The sequence below is a fragment of the Trachymyrmex cornetzi genome, unplaced genomic scaffold (assembly GCF_001594075.2).
Source record: "Trachymyrmex cornetzi isolate Tcor2-1 unplaced genomic scaffold, Tcor1.1 scaffold282, whole genome shotgun sequence".
Classification (NCBI taxonomy): domain Eukaryota; kingdom Metazoa; phylum Arthropoda; class Insecta; order Hymenoptera; family Formicidae; genus Trachymyrmex; species Trachymyrmex cornetzi.
The window spans coordinates 319,517-343,747 of NW_017297505.1; the positions used below are offsets into that span (position 1 = coordinate 319,517).

At 34.4% G+C, this 24,231-nt stretch overlaps 1 protein-coding gene across 2 annotated transcripts; it reads right to left on the reverse strand.

Annotated features, from left to right (window-relative positions):
• Positions 1-23,294, reverse strand: LOC108762242 (atrial natriuretic peptide-converting enzyme). Of its 2 annotated transcripts, XM_018509156.1 has the most exons (14): positions 23,061-23,294; positions 21,359-21,634; positions 12,558-12,741; positions 6,349-6,562; positions 4,920-5,291; positions 4,348-4,580; positions 3,889-4,095; positions 3,533-3,746; positions 3,094-3,239; positions 1,953-2,124; positions 1,280-1,524; positions 757-875; positions 396-571; positions 1-362 (listed from the first exon to the last, which is right to left on the reverse strand). In XM_018509156.1, the coding sequence occupies exons 2-13, from the start codon at positions 21,404-21,406 to the stop codon at positions 398-400; spliced, it is 2,328 nt and encodes a 775-aa protein (XP_018364658.1). In that variant the 5' UTR covers positions 21,407-21,634; positions 23,061-23,294; the 3' UTR covers positions 1-362; positions 396-397. The 2 variants fall into 2 exon arrangements, with proteins under 2 accessions (XP_018364658.1, XP_018364657.1); XM_018509155.1 differs by having other exon boundaries at positions 1-571.
• Between the last annotated feature and the right edge of the window lie 937 nt (positions 23,295-24,231).

A 24,231-nucleotide genomic window follows, 5' to 3' on the forward strand; every position in this document is an offset into this window, starting at 1 on the left:
TAGAATAAATGTAAAGAGAAAAATAAGTTAAAAAATTATGCCACGGTAACAGGTTTTTTATATCCTAGACATAAAGAAGATATTAAATATTTACAAGAATGCGATTGCACGTTCCGCTGATTATTAACAGGATACATCGAAATTAATAAACTTATGTATTGATAACAGCAACATGTATTTGTGCAAGGCGGACGCGATTAAGTCGTTATATCGGCGTGTAGTAACAATCGTAATCGTTTGTAATAGTTTAGAAATTTCTATCACAATTTCGATATCAGTCCCTTATTTTAATACAATGGTCATTTCTTTCCATTTCCAGGATCCGTCATATGTGCGTCGAGCATGCGTCTTGTTCGCAGTGTAACATTTATCAGATGTTAACTCGCAAATAGATTTCTTAGCCAATGGTAGCTTTGATCCAATCGATATGAGACGAAATTTTATCATATAATCGAGGTCTTTCAATGCCGTCCTTCGAACAAGCTATCCTCCAACTACCGATGCCTGTCAGTACCCATTTTCGATCATCTGCTTGAAGACACAGCATTGAACTGCCGGCGACTTCTTCTTCCTATTGAAATTAAAATGATAAGAGTTACTTCGTCTGATTAACCAATTCCGTTTATTACTTAGAATTTATTTATGTCTTGAGATATAATGAAATAAACTTTATCTAAAAGTAAAAGAATAAAAGCAACAGAAAGTGATTTAGTAGAATAAAAAGCAAAAGGCTTATGGTGAAATATTTTAACTTACGTTGCAATCATCCGTGGAATATGCTTGCTCGGTACAGACACTGTTCACTGAAGGAATGCTGATATTCTCGCATTTCTCCATTGCACTATGTTTGAGTTGTACTCTTTGCAATACATCGCCTATTAGGAAAGAGAGGAAAAGAGAAATATTATATATATATTTTTTTTCGAATCTTTTTATACTTTATTTTTTAATTATTAAAACCAAAAAAATAAGATTATATATATATTTGATGTAAGCATTCTATGTAGACAGAAGAGAAAAAGTGAGTGAGTGAGAAAAATATATATATATATATTGTTAATATAGATATATATTAATATATTTTTTAAATATAAATATTTTATTAATAAAAGATATATACTTCAAATACAGTAATGTAATATTAAGTAAACTTTTTTTAATAATTAAAATTATTCTTTAATATTTAATAGCGCTCAAAAAATTCATAAAAAATATTCCAATTTTTAAAAATAGACTTCCTAAATTTTGAAAGGCAATTATGGATCACTTGTGTACATACGATTTCTCGCCCAGCCAAGAGTGTTGCATTGCGATGTGTTACTCGGTGGATCCTCGCTGGAGGGCAGACAAACCGGTCTCACGAAGTCCGAAAAGGTCGTCACCGGTCTATCCAACTTCACCAGAACGGTCGTGCCCTCCACCGGTGATTTGATCATACCGACAATTCTGCGTTCTTGTTCCCAGGGTGATGTGCTTGAAAGTCGTACGACACCGAGTCGGGCCGACCATTCCGCTTTCGGTTGACTATAAAAAGTGGACGCCATTGAAATTAAGAACAGAATTTATGTAATGTAATATATTAAAAATGATAACTACATTTTTTACTTTATAATTTTACAATTACAATATTTAATGGAATATAGATTATATATGATCCTACACAGCATATAATTTCTAAAAACGTAGAATAGTTTAAAAATGTACGAATATTCACAGAACGTTCATAGAAATTCTATAAGGGATTACGTGCTTAATCTAGGATGTAAAAAATTTTCTGAATACGTTATATGCACTCGAAAGAGTTCGATTACATTAATTGGAATTCTGGTTAAACATCAAACGGTTGAATCTATTATAATTCTAATTAAGATAACAAAATTCTGATTGATATGATCTACTGGTTTGTTTATTCAACCTGAAATTTTTCTCAGTGTACTTTTTATAAAACTTACCCCTGGAAACAGTACGCAGTTGTAAGCAACCAATTATCCGCCACGAGAGTAGCATCGCAAACATGAACTCCCTCCTTGAAGAGTGCAACATGCCAAGGCCAATCGCCAGGTTCTGCCATCTTATTGAGACCATTAGTACCGCCGTTAGTACGTAGAGGTTGTATTCCGCATTCTGATTTTCAAAAATCAAAATCAAAACATAAGTATGAATGAGCAAGATCAAAATATAAACAGAAATATGATAAAATCAGGATATAAGATGAGCGCACATAAAAAAATGATAATAAAAGTAATAATTTTAATTTAAAAAATTATAACAATAAATTAGAAAAAGTTTAGAATAATATGCATAATTGTGCCAAAGCGTTCATCAAAAAGTTTGTTATATGTAGTTACTTTCCATTTACATAAAAACTCAGATAATTTTCATTTGTGACATCATATTATAACTTAGTTAAATGCACCTGCCTTTAATTTTGATATGTGAGAGATTCATCTCAATTTTTATTTACAAATTTACAAGTTTTACTTATAATCTGCACAAGCTTGAAACTGTGTGCTTCACTGAGTCTTGTTAAAATAATAAATATATAACTGTAAGATTAAGACTAACGAAAGTCAGCGCGGAAATAGGTGCGCATAAATATTAATTCATATAAAATAATTCATAATAATAAATAATGTACAGCTTTATTACGAATTCTTAAATGTTTCCACTCTCTTTGGAGTCATCTTCAGCAAAGTTACACGTATTCACACTCAATATTGTTAAACGAGCTATCCATGATGAATTATTCTCAGATTCCTAAAACTGTAGCGGATTCTCAAACAGACGTCAAGCATGTCATAAAACTTTGGCAAATATAAATTCACTAAATAATAATTTAATCATACTGCGAGCACCTAATTAATTTACAACAGATGAGTCGGAGTCTCGAATGGTTTATGAGTCTTGTTAGTTTACATTAAAAGTGAAATTATAAACCTATGTCGTTATGCGATAATTTTGTCTCTAAAGTAAGCAAGTAGTGACGTCACTATCTGAGTATAAAATACTTACATAATTTTAGACTCGGTATCAGTTTGTATGAAAATAGAAAGCAACTTATGTAACGAATAAGTAGAGGATTCTACTTCGTACCGAGATCGGAACAACGGACGTATAGAACTTCTTTGCTTGGGCAAGGAGCCCGAACAAAAGTAATTTCCGGTGCTGAGGGATCTTCCATATACACGTATGGGACATCCTCTTCGTCATCAGTCCTTACTTGAACCGAAGCTACGCCACTATATTGAAGAGTTGCAAAAAATAATTCATAAATTATGAAATTCTTTTTTAATTGTGCAAAATGTAATTATATATTAGATTAATCGGAAAGTAACTTTGTTTTTTAACTTGAAGTTATATGTGTATATATATATATATATATATATGTATGTATATATATATATATATACAATATCTTCATCAAAAATGAAAATTCCTTTAAAACCTTCTTTTAGTTTAAATTTTTTCATTAAAAACATTAATTTTCAGTTTATGTTACAAAAAAGAGATATTTATACGAAGAGATACTTGCGTATATGTAAGTAAAGTACACAATGAGCTTGCTGCTGTTTGGAGAACATTATCCATTTCCGTTTCTGGTAGAGTAGCGTTCAAATTTGCGGTACAAAGTTTGCCAATAGTACCTTTCTCATTGAATACAACATAGCCCTCTTTATTGTATTTTGCCACATGCGGTGTGCTCCAGGATTGTGATCTTAATTCGTGGACACTCGATGCCAAGAATACTGCAACAAAATATAAAAATAAAGAGCATTTATTTTGATTTAGTCAACCTCACTTCTTTATTAGAAATTAATTAATACTTTTATTAAACACATCTTTAAGCACAATCCTTCGCTTGCTTGTATTACTCATCATATTACTTACGACAGTCTTTCTCGTCGCTGCCGTTTGGACAGTCCGCATTGCCGTCGCATCGCTTAGTATGCGATACACAGGTTCTTCCTACTCCGCAATGCATATAACCATCCCGGCAGTAGGCGCAGTTCTTTTCATCAGAAAGATCCGGGCAATCAATCACGCCATCGCAAATCCTCGAAGATAAAGCTTTCGACTGAAGCGCTTGAACGCATCCTATAATACATTGATATTCGTATTAACTAATTAGCTTATTTTCTAAAATCTTTGGAATGGAATCTCACTATAAAGAGTAAAAGTCGAGACAGTCTTGAAAAAGAGTGTCTTAATTTTCAATCTTTAAGAATAAGATATTCACCCTTCAGAGTGAGATTTATTCTAAAAGTTTTAGAGAGTATCAAATACTGTACTTTTTGTAACTTCATTAAAGAGTGATTATATTAAATGCTTTGTTTTAATTAATCGTACCTGGCTTTGGCCTACAGCTGCCAGGACCGGTATACTCCGGAAAGTTGGAGCAATCCAAAGCGCGTTTTATCTTCTCGGGAAGACGATTACCGCACCCATTCCAGAACTCCCTGCAGAAGCTCCTGCAAGGCAATTCCAGCAGATCCTCCGGTTGACTTGCTCGACATGCAGGCTGCAACACTTGGCAAACGAAGTCGTAGGCTAACGGATAACATTCTGCGTCCACCAGTTCCCTAATTACAATTATATATATATATGTATATATTAATTTTAGATCACATTATCAATTTCAAAATATAATAAGAAAAGACAAGCTAGTTAATTTTTGCAATAATTGTAATTTTTAAATAGATATATATATCTAATTAATAGTAAAATATAAAAAATAATATTTTAGAATTACACAAGAAGATAATATAATTGAACTTATAAAATTTTCATGTCCTTTTCAACAATTTTTATTTCAATAAAATAAAGCTTAATAAAATGTATGATTTTTGCTGTAAAAAATGATGTATTCTTTCTAATCTAGTTGAGATCACCGTGGACTTATCTAATTTAGGGAAATATACCTAAAAGCAATAACATCTTCTTCGACATCCGACAACGATCCATGTCCCAACATGTTCGGATACGAGCTGATATTATAGGGGAGATGTTTACAGTATGATAAGTCCAACTTGCTGCATCTTCTTGGCGGAGGGGCTGTCGTTGTCGGCGGTAATGTTGAAACGGTCAATTGCGGACTACTCTGCGCGTTGAGGGCCTTCAGGCTCTCTTGCACTTCGAGGCTCTTCGCTTCTATCGTCAGATTTGTCAGGTATCGCGAGGTTTCAGGATTCAATTCCCGCGACAGAATGTCCACGATATTCCCATTAGTTATAGTCTGATATCGCGGGTCAAATCTCACATCAAAGTGTACCACTAAATCACGGCCTTCTACCCTATAAACGTACAAGTATAAACTGCTTATTTTGGGAAAGAAAATTCTCTAAAAAAACGTATTAAAACTCTTTAAAATTTAATTCTTAAATAATTCTTAAATTTATCGACGATCAAGGTAATTATTCGAAAGTGATATCGCTCTTTTTTTTAAAAGTCTCAATTCAAAAAACGTGAATGTCGAGTTATTATCATGAATGAGTTAGGTAAGGATTACTCTATATATCATTAAAAGTGAACTTAACTTCATAAAAAAAATCATCTAAGTCATAACTCAAAACGGGTAATTTTTTAAGGATTGTGAAATAAAAATGACATTTTGTTATGTTAAAAATATATTCTTTGGTGATATTATGACATATTTTAATAAACAAGAAATATTAAATAGACATAAAAAATATCTAATATTTTTTGTTCATTAAAATATGATCTTAATTTTGTAACGTACAATTGTATGGGATTTTGTCGAGTTGAGTTCATAATTTGTGTCAAATCGAGTTCATAATTTCTTTATGATATACTTATGTCAGATACATCTGCATGATGCGATTCCGCAACAATGCAACTCATCTCGCCGGTGAGGATAAATTGAGTGAAATCTACAAACTCGAGTGTGATACATTATTGATGAGCGTGGCCGCAATAATGTTGGTTACATTTCATTGAACGCTGAAAGGGAGCAAGTGTCGTGAAATCACGAGAAAGCTGCGAAACGATCGCGTCCGATTTCTCTCCCGCACTGGTCTGAGCTGTTTTCATCAGTTTCCGTGACATCAGTGTATATTGGCTTTGTCCCATCGTTTTCCCGTCTACGAAAACGGATTTCATGACGGGGAAACCAGCCGAAGGAGAGCTCGTGGTATACATGATCTAATTGTAATTGGCCGATTTTCTGACCTCACATGTGACTCGCTGTTGGACTCGATATTGCACAATTTGTTTTGCAAGCGTCTTTATAAGTGTGCCTCATGACGCAGCACGAAAAAAGGCGAATGTAGGAAATAAAGTAATCGAACATCCATATAATGATAATATTGTAAAATTATATAATTTTGTTACCCGTCAAGCGCCAGGACGTCCGATGCGAGGAACGATAACTTCAGCCAGCTGCGACGAAAGATAAGATTTAGGCGGTCGCGATACTCCCGTGACCGTATCCGGAAAGCCTCAGTAGAGGGATCAGCCAATTCCGCGGTGAAGGAATCACCTTCGGTAACTCGGAACGTTGCAAGAAATACTTGATCACCAGGTGGATCTGATGTAAGGAATGTGTCTAAAATAAAAGAAAAATATTTGATGCTAATATATTTAGGTATTATAAAACAATTCGTAAAAGTAATAAAAGACAAAATAGCTCGAAAACAAGTACATTTATATATTTGTAAGACAAAAAGTTCACTGCAAAGAACAATGAAAAGAATTCAAGAAGAATTTTGCTGCAGTATTTAAAAATTTAAATAAATACAGTTTTGAAAATAATTTTATTGGACCATCAAAATAATTATTATGTACACTAAAAAAATGTACAAATTTATTTACTAAATATAAAAATATATATGTATATATTTAGTACAAGGACTATTAATTTCACTTAACTATCATCTTTTATTGTGTAAATAATTAATACAATTTTTCACAATATGGGAAACTCAAACATCATGAATAATGCTGCAATAAGTTTTGAAATACTATTAACCAGTTTAAGTGTCTTACATAGTTATTTTGATAATCTAACAAAATTATGTTCAGTTTTATATCTAGCTAAATTTTTAGATATTACAGCAAAACTGTTCTTTTTTCGTTTAATTTATATGTAAAACATATAAATTAAACGAGTAGAAAATCCAAATGTAGGATACGAGAAATTTTGTGCACAGTAATAAAGAGATATCGTGTAAAAAAAAGAATTTCAAAAGATATAGATGTATGTCAAGGATAAGAAAGATATAAATAAATATCACATGATTATTATAGCTTAATTGTTGAGTGCGCGGAATCTTTTTGCGATATAATTTCACTGCTCTCCGCGCATCGATCATACTAATAGATGTATTACTCAACCAGTGGCATTAATCAAGGTAAAAAGATTCGCGTACAGAGCTGGCCTGATTATGCTGTAGACTCAAGGAAAGTTGATTACCGATATATATTATGCTCGTGAAAATTACAGTGGGGTCCTCGTCACCGTTAGAAGCGTAATAAATCATTATCATTCTCTACTTTATTAAACGTCACCTCCGCATGACATTTTGTACTTCTATCGACGAAGTCGGTTGACGAGGACCGTACGAATTTATGAGAGAGGTCACCAGTGATCTCTTTCTCAGAGGCTCGCTGGCAGTTTCGCAAAATTACCGATAAGCAGCCGCGGGAAGGAATTTAGAACGTGGCGGCCATGCGCACGAAGTCTCACGTAATTCCTTGTACGTAGCACAATCTGGCTTTCTAATGCATGTACGATTGGAAATGATAGAGTCGAGCGTGCAAAACGTGCCAACAATGTCGAGGCGGGTTTCGCTAGCCAAGCGTTGTCATTAGAACGTCGGCGCGGCCAATTTTCCGCGCGTTGGGTAAAACGAGACAAATCGGGAGCACGCAGGTGCCTGCAGGGATCTCAGTTTCTCACTAGGAATCACCTTTCACCGAGCCCCCTTCCCATCAATTCAATGCGGCTTGTCTGGTGAGAGAACTTCTTTGACCCTTTGGTATACGGTCATGGGCGGCGGAACATTTTTTTCTGGGAATAATTGCGACACGTTCTTTCTAATTCTCTTCTAATGCTTTTTTTTCTTCGTATTTTAACCTCAATTGATTATCTAGATTTCAACTTTTAACTTGTATTTTTTTCTCGCGTAAAATCCTCACAGATTTTTACTTTATTTACACATTATTTAAAAAGATTTACACATTTTGCAATCTCTTTGAGAATATCCTTAAATCTTTCATGCGTCTTGTTTCTCGCCTTATGAATATTTTTAAGAAAAAAAAGTAATAATTAGAATAATTTAAATTGTAGAAATTTTGAAAGATAATGTAATTACTTAGCTGGGTAATAGCGACGCCTATGGTTATACCTTTTCTCGTGAGTACGCTGTATGGTTTGCTTCCGAGACGGGATACTCGTGGTGTACGGTATATTTTTCTTATGTGACTAATGAACATGGAATATCTAGCATTATCGCGCGTACAAAATGCACATTAGCCTAGAAGTACTTTCTCATGCACTTTTAGCACAAGACAATTACTCTGATAAACATCAAATGACATGTAGTAACTCAAATAAACAAATTTAATTATGCTTCCTTATTTAATCTGATATTTTAATAAACTATCCCCATCCGAATTTAAATCTTATCCAGTGACAAGTACAAAGGTTGTTTTAATTTTGACAAACTACTAAAATAATTTTCAAAATGAAGAAAATTATATATATGAATAATATAAAACATCTATAAAGAATACAAAATAAATATTTATATTTTGAATTAATGATGTAGAAAGAATCTTTGCGAGAGAAGAAAACAAGTTTTTCATTAAATGAAGAAAATGTAGATTTTTTATTTTTTTCTCATTAATCAAACTAAATTTTTTAATATATAAAGAAACCATTTTTTTGTAGTACTAATCAACTGTTGGTCATTTTAATGCTAATTCAGAATAAATTGGTATTCAAAATGTTTCAAGGACACGGATCCCCACCTTTAAGGTCGAGCCTTGAACTGGGCATATACCCATCGGCTCAGCAACTCGGTCAGACCGTTATACGTTTGCCAGCTGAAAGCCTCAATGGACCGGCACGTTCGTGCTGCATCTTCCATGACCTCTTATTTCTCTTGGTCGTAAACACGAATTAAGCGGCGATGAGAATCGCTGATTTCCATGCTGTTCGGATGTGAGAGATGCGTCTGCATCGGCGATTAACAAGCTAAGTTTAAGTGCGGTGTAAATCACTCCCGAGCGAATTCGCGATAGCCATCATTATTTCCGATGCATTCGCAGGAGAGTTACATTAAAGTAAAACACATAGTGCAAAAAGACGAAGTGTATGCATTAAATGCCGCTAATCAAAACCGAACGGACGGAGCGTATTTACAAGCGAAGTGTAGAGAATGAAAGGCAGGAAGAAGGTGATGCGGCCAAAGCCCATTGAGGTCTTTCAGCACGCACGCATAACGGTCTGACCGAGTTACCGAGTGTTCGAAGAAGCGCCGACATATACTCTTGATCGGACTTTTTCCTAGCAGTCGCGTTAGATTCTCGAAAAAATCATTCTCGAAAAAAAAAAAAATGTATTACCTTCGAAAAAGGAGATATTGCGGTTAGTGCCATTGTTGTAATTTATTTTTTTTAGTCTGAATAGTTATTTTGTTATTCAGCAATAGAATAAAATATTCATCATGCCACGTATCTCTTAAAATATCATATTGCGAATATCACATCGAAATACAATAATTATTACTCTAGCGGTCTTTGAAAGAAGCGAAATTTGCATCGCTTGAGAAATCTATCGATTTCTCTAACTCAACTTCGACTTTGTCCGCTAAGATAGTAATCCGAAAGCATTCGACACAATTTTCTCTTATTGAAAGTCGTGATTCGCGCGGCGAGTTGCCGTAGTCAACTTGAAGACACCGTCCAAAAGCATTCAAATCACTGTTCCGTAACAAATGATCATTGTTACGTCGAGGATATGCGGCCTTGACCTTACATTAGTCATTCGCCAAGACAAATCCTTAACTTTTGTGTGAGGACTTTCTCGGAACTTTCTGATAAAGTAACTTATGGTTGATTTTGCTTTCTAAGGGTTTTTAGGGTCACTGAATTTCAATTCGATTTTAGCCTCAGAGAATTTTAAAATTCAAATTCCAAAAAACTAATCTGATTATCGTGAAACTCAGTTTTAGGAAATTCTTGGAGATTTTTTCTAAATTTAAATATTGTTTAGAAATATCTCTCTCAAATATCAAAAGTGTAGCAACGTCTATGAAGGATCTAGAGATAAAAAGCTTCAGTATTGACGATCTTCAATAAAGTAAAATTGGAAACTTCATGTTACTTTGCAATTGAAAACTCTCTAAAACCAAGTTTTATAATAATCAAACTTTTTTATCCGCCATATTAAATCCTCCGTTTTGAATTTTTTTATTTTATCCTGACATCAAGTAACGCGTTAGAAAAAGGAATCAATTAAAGAAAAACATTAACCAGGCCTTATACATATAGATACATATAATCTCTTTTATATACCTATAAAAACTTCAATGTAACATATATGTCATTCATGAATACGTAATTTTATTAAGCTAGTATTTTTACGCAAATAATGCGTTCACCGTTAGGAATCGTACATTCACAGTGTACATTCTCTACTCCGTGAAATCGTATGCCGGACTTCTTTATAAATATAATTTTGTATTTAAAAGCCGTTTTACTACGCAATTGACATCACCCAAAACAAAACAATACAATATCTTTGTCATAAATCCTATTCATTAATAAACATATGAAACCAAAATACTTAAGTATTTCTGTAAAATATGAAATTTCGAAAATTTCAATTGCACTATACCTATTCCTTCTAATCTCTAAGAGAATTGAAAAGTGAGCTAATATCTTATTTCTGTGAAAATTATAATATACTATAAAATTCTTAAGAAACTGAGAGAAATCAAGACTTGGACTGTTTTTCTTCTTGAGAGGTCGTGTGCTCTATTTAGGAATTAAAAAGAAACTAATAATAACAATAATTTATTTTTCAGAATAATAATTTTGCGCGTAATAGATCCTCTTTTTCTCTATCTGCTTTTAATGGATGCTTTCCATTTAATGACACAAGTCGACATAAGTGTCGTTCTATGTTTGTCACTCTCCGACTGTCAACAAGGATAGAACGACGCTTGTGTCGACTTGTGTCGACTTGTGTCGACTTGTGTCATCAAATGGAAAGCGCCCAATGTAATGTGACACAATATACAGTTATTTCCCTCCTTCGCGTCCGTGTGCGTCTAGCGTGATACACCAAGGTGAAGTGCACGTGCCTACAAGGAAACGCCATTCATTCGGACAAAGCGGCGAGTTACCGTCGATCGCGCACTTCACAGCCCACGAAACGTTCATGCACCATGAACGCGTCCATCCTGCGATTCGCGATCGCGATGCGTTACCGCGCTGGATAATTTCACGCCCGCCAGGCCGCCGATTGCCGGTTAACCGTGGAGTAATTGCATTTGCTCGTCTCGGTACCCACGACGCGTGTACGCAAGAACACAGCGAGTGAAAGCGGCCGTAGCGCTTGCATGACGAAAATGTCTCGGTTCAGTAAAATGCCTTCGCCGATAACACGTGTACTTAAAATAACATATAGCAGCGTGTAGCCGAGATGCAGTTACAGCGTGGAAGTAACTGCGATGGTACACGCATCACGTTTCGAATAATGCGCGATCTTTCATCGCTAATGTGTAGCCAATTAAATCCTTCGACAAAACGCTTACTTTCTAAGAAGAGCATCGCTCTCGAGTTCGTCGAGCAACGATCCTTCTACGGTACAATAACTTTATAAATTGTCTAAATGGAAGACTAATGTATTCCACAAGTGTCTGGCTTTTACTTGAAGAAAGATTATTAAGACGGATATCTCAATCGAAAAACATTTTCGAAAATGCAAAAATAAATAAAAATTTAATCTTAAATATTTTATATTAATTAAACATCATTATCTTCATATTACCAATATAATGCTCTAATAATCGTATATAAATTAAAAATTGCACAGTAGACCACGAAAGCTGTAATGTTAAATTAATTTTATACAAAAACATTTATTATAATTTCAGAAAAACAATAGTCACAAAATATCAATTTATTTATGCTATAAAATTTTTTGTGAATATGTTATGTAAAACGTATAAACATTAATTTATTATTAAAATAAAAACAAAATGCGTTTCAAAGATCGTGTTGGCATTAATACTTAGATTATGTTTGAGGAACACGCTATCAACGCTATTGTGTTATTTTATTTTTATCATTAGATGTAATACAAGGACAAAATGACGCATACTGCATGTCTTGATAGCGCCATATTATTCATAGCGGAAATACTGTATTAAAAAACTAAAATGTCCATTCGAGTGATGTTTTTCGAAAATTTTTTTATAAAGAATTACGCAATGTTCTAAACATGTCTTTGAACTTCTAAACATGTTTTTAGATTTCTAAACATGTCTCTGAATTTCATGTTGTTCGTGCAATTTCTGCAGGGTACTTACAGCCGAGGTATATGGAGATTCCTGAGAAGAGGAGGAAGAACAAAAAGGCAGCAAGGACACAGCATCCGCAGCGATACTGCCCGCCTAGTTTCCTCGTAAAGCGGATGTCACTGTCGGATGATAAGATTGAACTTGGTGTTCCGGCACGGCTGAATCTTCGGGTGCTCACCGTGCTTACCGAAATCTGCAAAAACGTAGTCGTGTTTTACACTGGTAATTTTAAGGATGTTTCTATATACAATATCAACTAAACGTATTCTATATACAATATCAACTAAACGTATTTGTCAAATAATCACTCAAAAATAGTAATATCAACTAATATTATTCAAAAAATTTTGAGTGATTTTTTTGTTTCTTCGTATTGTAGACTATACAAAGACTATAAATGGAATTTTTTCACGAATTATAGATCGTTTAAAGTGGACTCAACACAGCACTCAAATAAAAATTAAAAAAGGAAAGATAATTATTAAATATCGAGATAATAATTACTATATCAATATATAACTATTAATCACAGGAAACAATCAATCATAAAATGTAAAAAAATTAAAAAAACTATAAGAATAAACATTAATCATGATAGTCATCAATCTCTCGCATCAATCATGTGACTGTTATCTTTAATAGGAAATGCATAACGTGAGCGCGAACAAACGTTATGTTATTAGTATCCATATTTCGTGCGCTTCCTATATATTTAAAGAGAATATTTTCTATAATGAAATAAAGTAATAGCCTTAGTAATAGCATTACGAAAGCAAGATTGCTGAAACTATTCAGTAAATAATAGTGGGCGGCGTCTTTCTCCATGCTGATGAAACATTCCGCTCCCTCGTGCCATCAATGAATTTTTACCAATCCGAAAGAACAGGGATTACCGTGATTCCTCATTGCGAAACAAACTGCATTAACGATCGCATCACTTCCGTCTCAGAGTCAAGACAAAGCAATGCAATCCGAGCCGATTTCGCCGTAAGTTTGCGCTACATAGAATGAGTAGTTATCTTAAGACAACAGTTAAAAGACACTTTTGTCGTTTTTTAATAAATTTTGACATCTAAAAGTATCCGAGAAAGTCCACACCGAAAGAAAAATGTTTGGTATTTGTGACTATATAATTGCATGATAAAATAATTATGGTGAAAAATTTTATTTTTATAGTTATTGCTATAATGTTAACAATAATTATATTTATGATTCTATCAAAAAATACATACAGTTTTGGTCAAAAATACTATATACCTTATTAACTATTATTTAAGCTCAATTAATTTGTTGCAAATTATCATTTGTTTCAAAACATTTGTTTCCTTTAAACTTATATATAATGCCAGTAATCAATAGGTAATAACGCAGATTATTAAAAGAATTCCAGATAAATAAAAAAAATTAGGTGCCTAATATTTTTAGCCAAGACTGTAGCTGAAAATGATTATAAATTACAGTCTATAAATTATAGGCTATAAATTATGGTGATTATACCACGTTTTTTTTCTCAATGTAGACAGAGAAATTCTGAGTTCGTGCATCCACAGTTGAAAATATAAAAATCTATGACCTCAACTCCTCACGTTCTCTCGATAATCCTAACTGCGTGTCACGCAACAGTATCGACTGAACCATGCGTACGATTGACACGTCTAATTATCGCATGCGAGCGTGACCCCTCACTCGTTCAAGAAATTCAAGCAAGCAAGCAACCCTCATGAATAAATTATTTAAATTTAAATAGCATCCGTCTATTTAATCGCGTTCCCCGTCGCGTTCGATGCATCTCCACGCTCGGTTGCAGCGGCCCACAACAAGGTATATCGTCGATGTGTCTACGCCTCCGCTCCGTTCTCTCAAATGCTACACCCGGCACACGCTCCGGCGTGAAGGATCGCGCCTATGCAACTAGGATGGGCAACTGAAAGAGCGTCTGAATTACGGGTTGCTTTTCGCCGCAAAGGTCGTACAGGATTAAAGACCAAAACCCGTCTAAACAGCACGAGAATCTTTTTACTCGCCGAAATACGACAAACCGCATTTTCGTGTGCCGCACTGACATGCATCCAGCTGATCCTGTTGCACACGCTGAATTTCGTTGAAAAATGCAGACATCCTATTTTGCGTTAAAGACAGACCAGAGCGCGGGCAATGATCTAAACGTTAGGTAACAGTGGATACTCAAACGACGTCCGTGAGAGTCGACCGATTTTCTCACGCGACCCGAAGTATACACATGGGAACCATGTTTAGACACAAACACGCATTATGTAGCAGCTGGAGAATGAGATATTATCTTGAACTCTATTTTCAATCACTTTCGCGGTGCGATTCACGCCCGAGTAGTCATTATCTAATTAAGGCGAGTTTAACCATACAGATACACGCCCGCGTATAATTACAGGATATAGGTTTATTAAACTGTGTCAAGAGTTCGCGATTCAATCGATTCATTACACCTATTATTTACCAAAGTGTATGAGCTGGATAACATGAGAAAGGTAGAAAGAATATTGAGCGGAACAATTAAACTGATAATGATATATCGCATAGCAAAATTTTAGAAAAGAATTATTGATGAGGTATGAAAATATAAATTTGTATGTTCGTCTGCATGTTTTATCAAAATTATGATTAATTTACAATATATTTCGCATATGAAGTGCGCAACATTTGTAATAGTTTAACGTTAGCTAAAACATTTCTCCACCGCAAAACCGCGATTGCAGAAAAGTTCCTTGCACTGTATCGTTATATAAGAATGACTTATAAAAATGTTATGCCTCTATCGTGTCCGTTATGAAACTGGCAATACAACGATGAACTGGATGCGAGAGGTTGCCTTTCGTTCGTGGATATCAGTTTCGCGAACAATGTACTGGACTGTGCAATGATTTTTATTTGCTGCGCATGATTGGCTCTGATGTAATATCAAAATGCTATTGGAAATAGCGTACACTGTAAACGTTTTATTTCTCAATTCAAACTCTGCTTGCATTCGTAGTGAGAAAAGCAGTAAAAACCGTATGGATTTAAAATAAATTGTTAAAATTAAGCTACGACTTCTCGTGCAAAAAACAAATAAAAATAATAATTTTTATGAAATCTTGAAAGAATTATTTCTCTCGTATTCAAATATGTATCATAATAAAACAAATAATTATTTACAAATAATTGTCTCTAAAAATTATTTTTGAAAAAACAGTTAAAAAGAAAAAAGAAATAATAAATAAATATATTTTACAATATTTTAGTAATGCTATTTCAGTGCAGATTATCTAAATTTTTAGCGTAAAAGTTTAGTTCGAAACTATAAGAGTATACTAGTATTTCGTTTGATCGTTACATAAGATTTACGATAGCGACAAAAAGACTGACTTTGGCAAACAATAGTACGAAAGACATTGCGAAAGTCAAATGAAAGTTCGTGTATCTTTGCTTTGTTCTAACCTAGTTCAGCAATGTTTCCGTTAAAAAATCTTTCTCGTGCACGCGATATACCCTTTATTGCTTCCAAACCGAAAGAATAAGCCGGAAATCTACAAGCATGAATAATTTTCCTTTTTTGACAAATAACAAAGATTAAAGTTGCTTTGAATGCAAAGTAAAAGTGTCAGGTGATTCCTCGATTGTTGCCATGTAAAGTAAAAGGTCAAGACGATCTTCCACGAAGAAAGAAACAAATGTCGAAGATGTTCGCGTGAAGGAAAAATAATGCATAATGAAAAACAAATTATAACATTAAAAAAATAATATACAAAGATATTCTTAAATATAAATATTATTTTTAATTTTATTCAGGAAAAAATTAGAAAAGTATTCAGCAAAATTTCTTTTAGAAATATTTTCAACAATTAAAAGCCATTTCGATTAATTTTCTGTTGAAGTTATTGATCGTTAAGAACAATACAATTAAAACGATTAATTAAAAGTCTCGCTGTTGGTATCTATTGATTAAGTTAATTAATAATTGAGTTAATCAATAATTATAACCCAATCAATAGATATTAACAGCAAGACTTTTAAGTATGTATCGTTCTTAATTTAATCTATGCATCGATATACTTATGTATATTCACTAATAAGTAGATAATATCGTACAGGATGTCCCGAATTTAAATGGCCAAACTTCGAGAGCATGCAGATCGATAAACTAAAAAAAAATTCGGGACACCCCGTATTATTGATAAAAAGGTAACATTTGATCGATTATAGCACAAATGTTATCTATTTATCACAGTATAATAATTAAGTAGATCACTTGAGATTACATTATGAACGACAATTAAAAATCTTGCAACACTGCTGATCGAATTAATTGCCGATTAAACTTAATCGAGAAATTGAATCAAAGTTAATTTAAAAAAATCTTTCTGTATTGATTTTAATCTTTGTCCTTAATGATTAAAAGTTCCAAACACACTAATGAATAACAATTTGTTTGAAGAGTAAAACTCGTGATCGCGGATGACCATGTTTTATAATAAATACGATGCAAGGCAAATACGAGCTCCCTATTTCGAATCGAACTATATTCTATAAAACGATCATTGCTGCAAGAACATATGTGAGAGTTGTTAGTGCTTTACTCGCGACTCTGTAACAGCTCAAATAAACAAAGCCATTATATCTGTAAGAGGCTACGTAAAAAGGAGAATGCAAATGCCAGGTAAGAGGGACGCGGTTGACCGCGGTTGCGAGTTCCATGCCGATCTCGATAATGGGCCGTTTCGCGCTTGAGACGAGCCGATCTGATCTAGTAGACGCACCAGATTGGAAAGTAGAATTCAGTGCGGATAAACGCGGTGCATCGGTAGCGATTGCAGGAAGAGATTAAGACACGCTCGGACTGACCGGCGCGTTTCGAGTTCTTCCGTTAATAGGCGCGGTCAGTGACTTCAAGGCCGGGAAAAATTAGGCTTCCTCCGATAGAAAATGCGCTCTTTCCACGGCCAGAAACTTTCGTGAAAGTTTACATGGTCTCATGCGATACCGGCAACTGCCTCCGGTACCAATCGAACGTGGCTGTAATAATAGACCCGATGCGTAATGGCCGTTGTAAACGCTGCCGAGCCATTGAACCGCTCTCTAAACCGCGCGATGGGTAAAGATTGCTTCCACTCCAAAATGAGAAGCTATGTCGAATTTACGTCCCCGTGAAACCGCGCGTAAAGAGAAACCTCAGGTTTATGTAAAAATTAATGCTATAGAGAAAGAAGCGTTTCTACATAATCGTTGAAAAGATAATTCAGATCGGCTATTAAGATATAAGGAAAATATCTCGCAACGGTATCTTAATGATACCAATTTATAGATCGTGCATTCCGAAGAAAAAAAATGCGATTTTTTTTTCCTCGTACATTATAAGGTGATATATTTTAATTATTACATCTTTGGTATATACAATTTTGAGAAATATGTAGTCTAGTTTATTATTTATGAATAAATTGCTAATTACTCAACAAGAAATGATTATCAAGTAGACAATAGTCAAATCAACGCCAAATTGGTATCGTATAGATATCGATTTAACATCAGTTCGATGAGCCATTTTTCGCTGAATAATATTTACTTTTTAAAAATAAGGTTTTTTGAATTATCTTTTTCTTGTACGAATATTTTTTACATCCATTGCACATATATTTGTACATAATAAAATAAGCTAATTTATGTAAATAGAATGGATCGGAATGCATAGTAATAATAATGTAAAAAAGGCGTTATCTCTTCTCGTTGTCGTCAAAATTGAAAAAACGTGTCAGTCTATTGTCAACCGTGAAAAGAATCAATGTCTATGACCGGTGAAAAGAATCTGTAAAATGTCATTGGAGCTACTGTTCTCTCGTGACTTTCTTGACCGTTATAACCGTTATACCAAACGTCAAGCTACCTTTCCAAAAGAGTAAGAATCTAAGAACGAGTTTCTGTCCGTCTTGAATTACAATCCGCTCAGTCATACTATCCACGTAGTAACAAGTAAGCTCCCAGGAACATGACGCTCAACAAAAAAACGATCGTGAAAAAAATGACAGCGGACATGATCTCTGATCTGTAATCTGTCTTCGTCATCAAGATAATCGGTATCGTATCTCGCAATGTATTTTATTCAGAAAATTATTTCAAATCGTTTCGCGCCATTCCTAGTTCTATAGAGTTCAGTTATGCGGCTTGAACACAATTCCGAGATGGTCTTCAACGTTCAAACGACATAGTTTTTTTTATTTAGAATTTACCTTGTATACTTGTAATTTTATATGTACGTTTGATGAATAATAAAATATAACAATAATAAATAATAATAAAATTATTATTATCATTTTTATTTATATACCTAATAACCAAAAATTTCAAGGAAGCAGATAAAAATCACAAAATGAAAAAAGCAAAGATGTTACCGATCATGTCACTTGACTTTTATTATTATTATATATAAGAATATACGATAGCAAATTATTGATATAGAACTCTTCTCGATATTCAATAAGACACTGCCACCGATCATTTGAATTTGACATCGATGCACCAGCGACAAGCGTCAAGCGTGATTTTTAAGAATACGAAGCGCGCGAACGGGTGTCCGTGAAATAACGGTATCGGGAATAGAGCAGATGACGACGGCCCAACCCAGGCAACCCAACCCAACTAACGCATCGCTCTCCATTCCGGTCAGCCTAGTTCCCCGTCAACTCGCCGTGCGTAAATATCCGCGTGGCCAAGGAGGGTTATTGGAGAACAAGGTCAATCGGTCTGGAGATGAAAACCAGATGAATCAGGCTCCCGACGCCTGAAGAAAGAGGTGCAGAAATGGGCACAACTCCCGCATGTAAATAGCGTTAACACTTGAATTGGTATCTTGGTAATTATTTTGTTAATTGAATGTTATCACTTCAATTAAACCTCTATCAGTGCACAACGCCCACGAACTTTCGGTTTCCTTTTCAAAAAGCGAATCTTTGAAGCGAATGACAGTAAAACACAAAAAATCATTGTTTATTTGAAAAAGAGTTATTGTCACAAATCATTTTTTCCTGTCACAAAAGGAAGCGAGTATTAGAAATTTCGAATTACGCTAGATAATGTTGATAGAGAACAAGATTGAACAAGGTTGAAATCTAAAAAACCTTGATGTTTATAACCAATTCATGGCTCGTTAACGCATTTTATGCACCTGGCTATCCGAGGAGTTTCGAATGCATGACTCGGCGCGGCTTACATAATTTATCCTCAGTAGAAATCGCGTCCACAATAATCCAACGGTCAGTGGTAACGAACGCGACCGCAAAAAAAATCCGCATACGGTATCGACTTGCAGATCATGAATCGTCTCGATGCGTCTTGCCTTTCAGTCGTTTGCGTGCAACGCTTCAAAGTCAACGATTCATTTCTATTCAAAATGTACGAAAATTTAATTACAATTTGTGTAGAGATTTTTATTAAGACAAATATATTTTGTGTAGAGAAATTTTTATATTAAGATACAGACTTTACTCTGATGAAAATAAAAATCGGAGTATAAATCGGATGTAATGGGAGAGTAATAGAAACGTAAAGAAATTTCTAGAAAGCGAAAATTGGAATAATGAAATGTAAAAGAAATATTTACGCTTCTTTTACATTTTGATGTTTCAATTTTCGCCTCCTAGAAATTTCGTTTACGCTTCTGTTATTCTCCTACTACATTCGACTTAGGCTCTGATTCTTATTTTCATCAGGATATATACGTAAAAATCTATATTTTAATAAAAATTTCTGTACAAAGTATATCTTTATAAAATGGCAAATATCCAGAAATCGGAATAATACAGAACGTTTGAATATCAATGTGTGATAGTGAATAAACACGTGCGAGTTCAAGGTTGATTTTCCTTCTTGCAATTGTCCCGTTAGTCTTTCGATGACCTTTACATCGCTCTGTAATGCGAGAAAATTAATCGGAATAATTAATTGAAGGACGAAGGTGAGCATCAACGTTTGATGCACTGCGAGACTTTCACCGAAGTTATTGTGTGAGGTTGATTCATTCGGCATCATTTCTTACAGCTGGAAGATCTCACTCCGACGCAAAGAACAGAATTAATTCCATTTTATTTCTCTTCATAAAAAATATATATTATAATGTAAGAAATGCCGTGAGAGTTGATTAAATTAATCAGAATTGCGCTTTCTCGCTACAGGCAATACGTCGGCTGAAATGTCAGTGACGAGTTATGGAAGCGATTATGTTTATCCTGCAATTGTTCCACCGTTCCATTCTGCAGAATCATTTCTGGATAATAGAAGAGGGCGGGCACCTTATCCGCGAAATGATTATTTACAAAGTCAACCACGAGACGGAAATATGACGTTGCATCGGGCAACAAAGGAATATTACGCCATTTCGCGTTCTCCGCTCGCGCAAAACCTCCTCTAATAAAGAAGCAAGTTTAAGTGCAAGTTCGAACAAAAGATAATATACAATACGCGTTTGTGAAGTTAACGCGCTCGAAAATGCGCAGGTTTGAAATGTTCATATAGGCTTCAAGATTTATCATGAATTATCTGCCCAGAGGCTCCGTCAAGACGTCGGAAGATCAATCCGAAGAAATTGGAAAGTATATATCTCGAACGCGCAACGCTTGCCGTTATATCTTCGCTGCGCTAAACAATACATTCCTCCTCGTGCGTGATTCATAACGCCTCGCGATTCCTCGCCTCGAGCTGCGACATTTTCGCACGAGGGCCCGAATCCCTAATTAATAACGCGACGAAATAATGAAGAAAGCATGGAGAACTACGAAGGGAAAGTGCGCCACATATTCGAGTCTCACCTTCGAGTCCCACGAGCTCTTCCGCTTGTGCTCCATTGCGACGGTCATTTTTTTCTGTTTGCGATCCCGCGCTTTGTCAGCACTCCTCCAGAACTTGGCCGACTCGAGAAGTCACAGAGATCATCGTGGATTTCTTTCCCTCGTGAGCGTATGGGTATCAATAGCGATGAAGACGATCAATTGTCCGTTTCCGTTTTGTTAAGAACCGCAAGCCTGAATATCGGCAAAATGCATCTCCTGCACGCCTCCGCTTCGGAGATGTTAGCGTCCCGTATACTGCAAAAAAAAAAGAACACTTAAAGAAACTCATGTGATTATTCTTACAGGAAGAGTCGGGATTTATGAAACAATTATTTTTTCTCAATAAATACACGCTGATCGTCGCCGATTGTGGCGAGAGCGCGTAAATAACACGATCGGTCATTTACCGCTGTTGAAACTTCCGCTTGGCGAAAAGTGCCGTTCCTTGGCATTTCTCAGTAGGTCTACACTTATCGTTTTATTATCATATTTATTGAAGCTAATGTCCATTAATTTAGAAACCATAATGAAGTTTAATATAATAGTTCCGAAGTTTTATTGAAAAAGTATAATGTAAAAAAGGATTTTATTGAGATAACAACTGAAAGTTAATATAAAAAATATTAATTTTATTAATATAACTTTATGGTTTGAAACAGAACCTTCTTTTTGTATTTTATTGATGTTGCCTTTGAAATAAATTGTTTTCATATATTATGTAAATAATATTTTTAAACTCTTCAATGAGGAAAACGTTAACTAATTTAATGCAATTTTTCGCAAATAAGCGATGAATGACAAATTCTGAGTTGCACATAAAAAATAATTATTTATAATTTTTAAATATGTTTAAGTAACTTTTATTATAAAAGAAAAAAAATAAACAAAATATGACTAATTTTAATTTCTAAAAATAGAGGCTACTAAAATAAAAATTGTAACTTAATATTTATTGTCAAATAATTACACAATCCAATAACAATGTCCAACAAATTTAAACTTCTTTTCTAAATCATAAATTAGATAAAGTAATTCTTACAGATTCTTTATTGTTGAAAATAAACTCGCAAATGCAATTGCTCTATCATATTGCATTTTTGAGAAAATTGAACCTAAAAATGTCGAAAATGGCATTTTTTAAATACTTTTAAACTCTCAAAAATGTAGTGTGATAGAGCAATTTCATTTACGGATTCATAATCAGTGATAAAAAAATCTGTAAGAATTACTTTATCCCATTCGTATCCAAATTCCGTGTTGGAGAATATAATTAATAAATAAAGAATTGCTCAAGTCACATATGGTGATGTAGCTTCATGCATAAAACATCTTCATTAGAACTAACTAATGTAATGTGTGTGTAACGGTTTAAAGCTTAATATATACTAGATTTATCTTATAAGATCTGTGAACGATCTTGAAAGAAACACAATTCCATTAATCTTATTTGTTCTTGCTAACATTCGTCTCAGTTTAAATAATCTTTCCATAATTAAAAGGCCGCCTTTACACGTAATTCACATATACATTGCAATTTTTACACTTTCTCGTGTAAATATATCAACAATCGATTCATATCGTATGAATATATATCAACAATCGCATTATATAAATAATATCAATCGACAAATAGTAAACGTTCAGAATACAATAAATCAATTCTGTTCCATTTATGTCGTACCTAAATTGTTGAACGTGCAAGTGAAAATGACTCCGTTTCCAACTGATCACGTTTCTCACAAGAAAAAGGACGAAGATTCTGTCGAAATCACCTCACTGAAAATTGTTCACCTTCGAACACGAGTATCGGAGAAAAGAAAAAGAAATGCTTGACAGCTGTAGCGAAAACGCACTCGAGAAAAGAAGGTGACTGAGAGAGCAACCGCGCTGCGAACGAGACGTTCGCCACCTCGGTCAGGCGAACACTTCGATCGTCGAGAAGCAGACAATTTCTCCAAGCCGGGCCGACCACGATCCAGGGGATTGTCCTGGACGTAGCAAGACTGCCAGGAGAACGGCGGCCTACCTGCCTGCCTGTCTCCTCGCTTCTCGTAGATGCACTTTCACGTCATTACTGGTTCTCCACGGGCGCCGGTGTGCACGAGGGCACAGTTACGGGCAATACGGACTAGTCTAAAGCAAGGACGTTTCTTCCTGTCTCTTTTGGTCCTCCCTATTCTTTCCTGTCCTCCTGTTTACGTTTGTACCTCCCGTTAACTTCCGACTTTATTCGTCTCTCTTTGGTTTTTTATCAAAGAGTTGGTTTATTTCTTTCTATGTACGAATTCTGCAACCTTTTATTTTAGCCCCATTACTACTCTTTCTTTTGCTACCTATTTATAAGTTTAATTATCTTTCAGTCTTTACATTTATGTCTCTTTCAACTCTTGCAATTTATTTTCTTGCTTAATTTAAAAACTGTTATGCCCTTTTATGCCATCTATCTTTTTTATCAGTGATTACTGGTCTTCGTGTTTCCCGCGTCTTTTCCACGGCTTTGTTAATTTTTCTGCTAATTAAGGTAACTTCGGAATTTACGCCGCAGAAGTTAGAAAAAAATAAAAAAACGTGGAGTAATTTGTACGCAATCACTGTTATACACCTTTATGTTACATAAATATTGTGTTATGATTACAGTCTTTTATTGTTAATGTTAACAAAATTATTATAAATTAAATCAATAAATTGATTATGAAATGATTACTATAAGAAATATAAAAGTTTTAATAGTGCGATACATAATTGTAGAGAGATAATAAAAGATGGAGTATAGCAAAATACTTAATGGAGTATAGCAAAATGCTTAACTCGTGTATTTTTTATTCAGCTTTATGTTTTATATATCCCACATA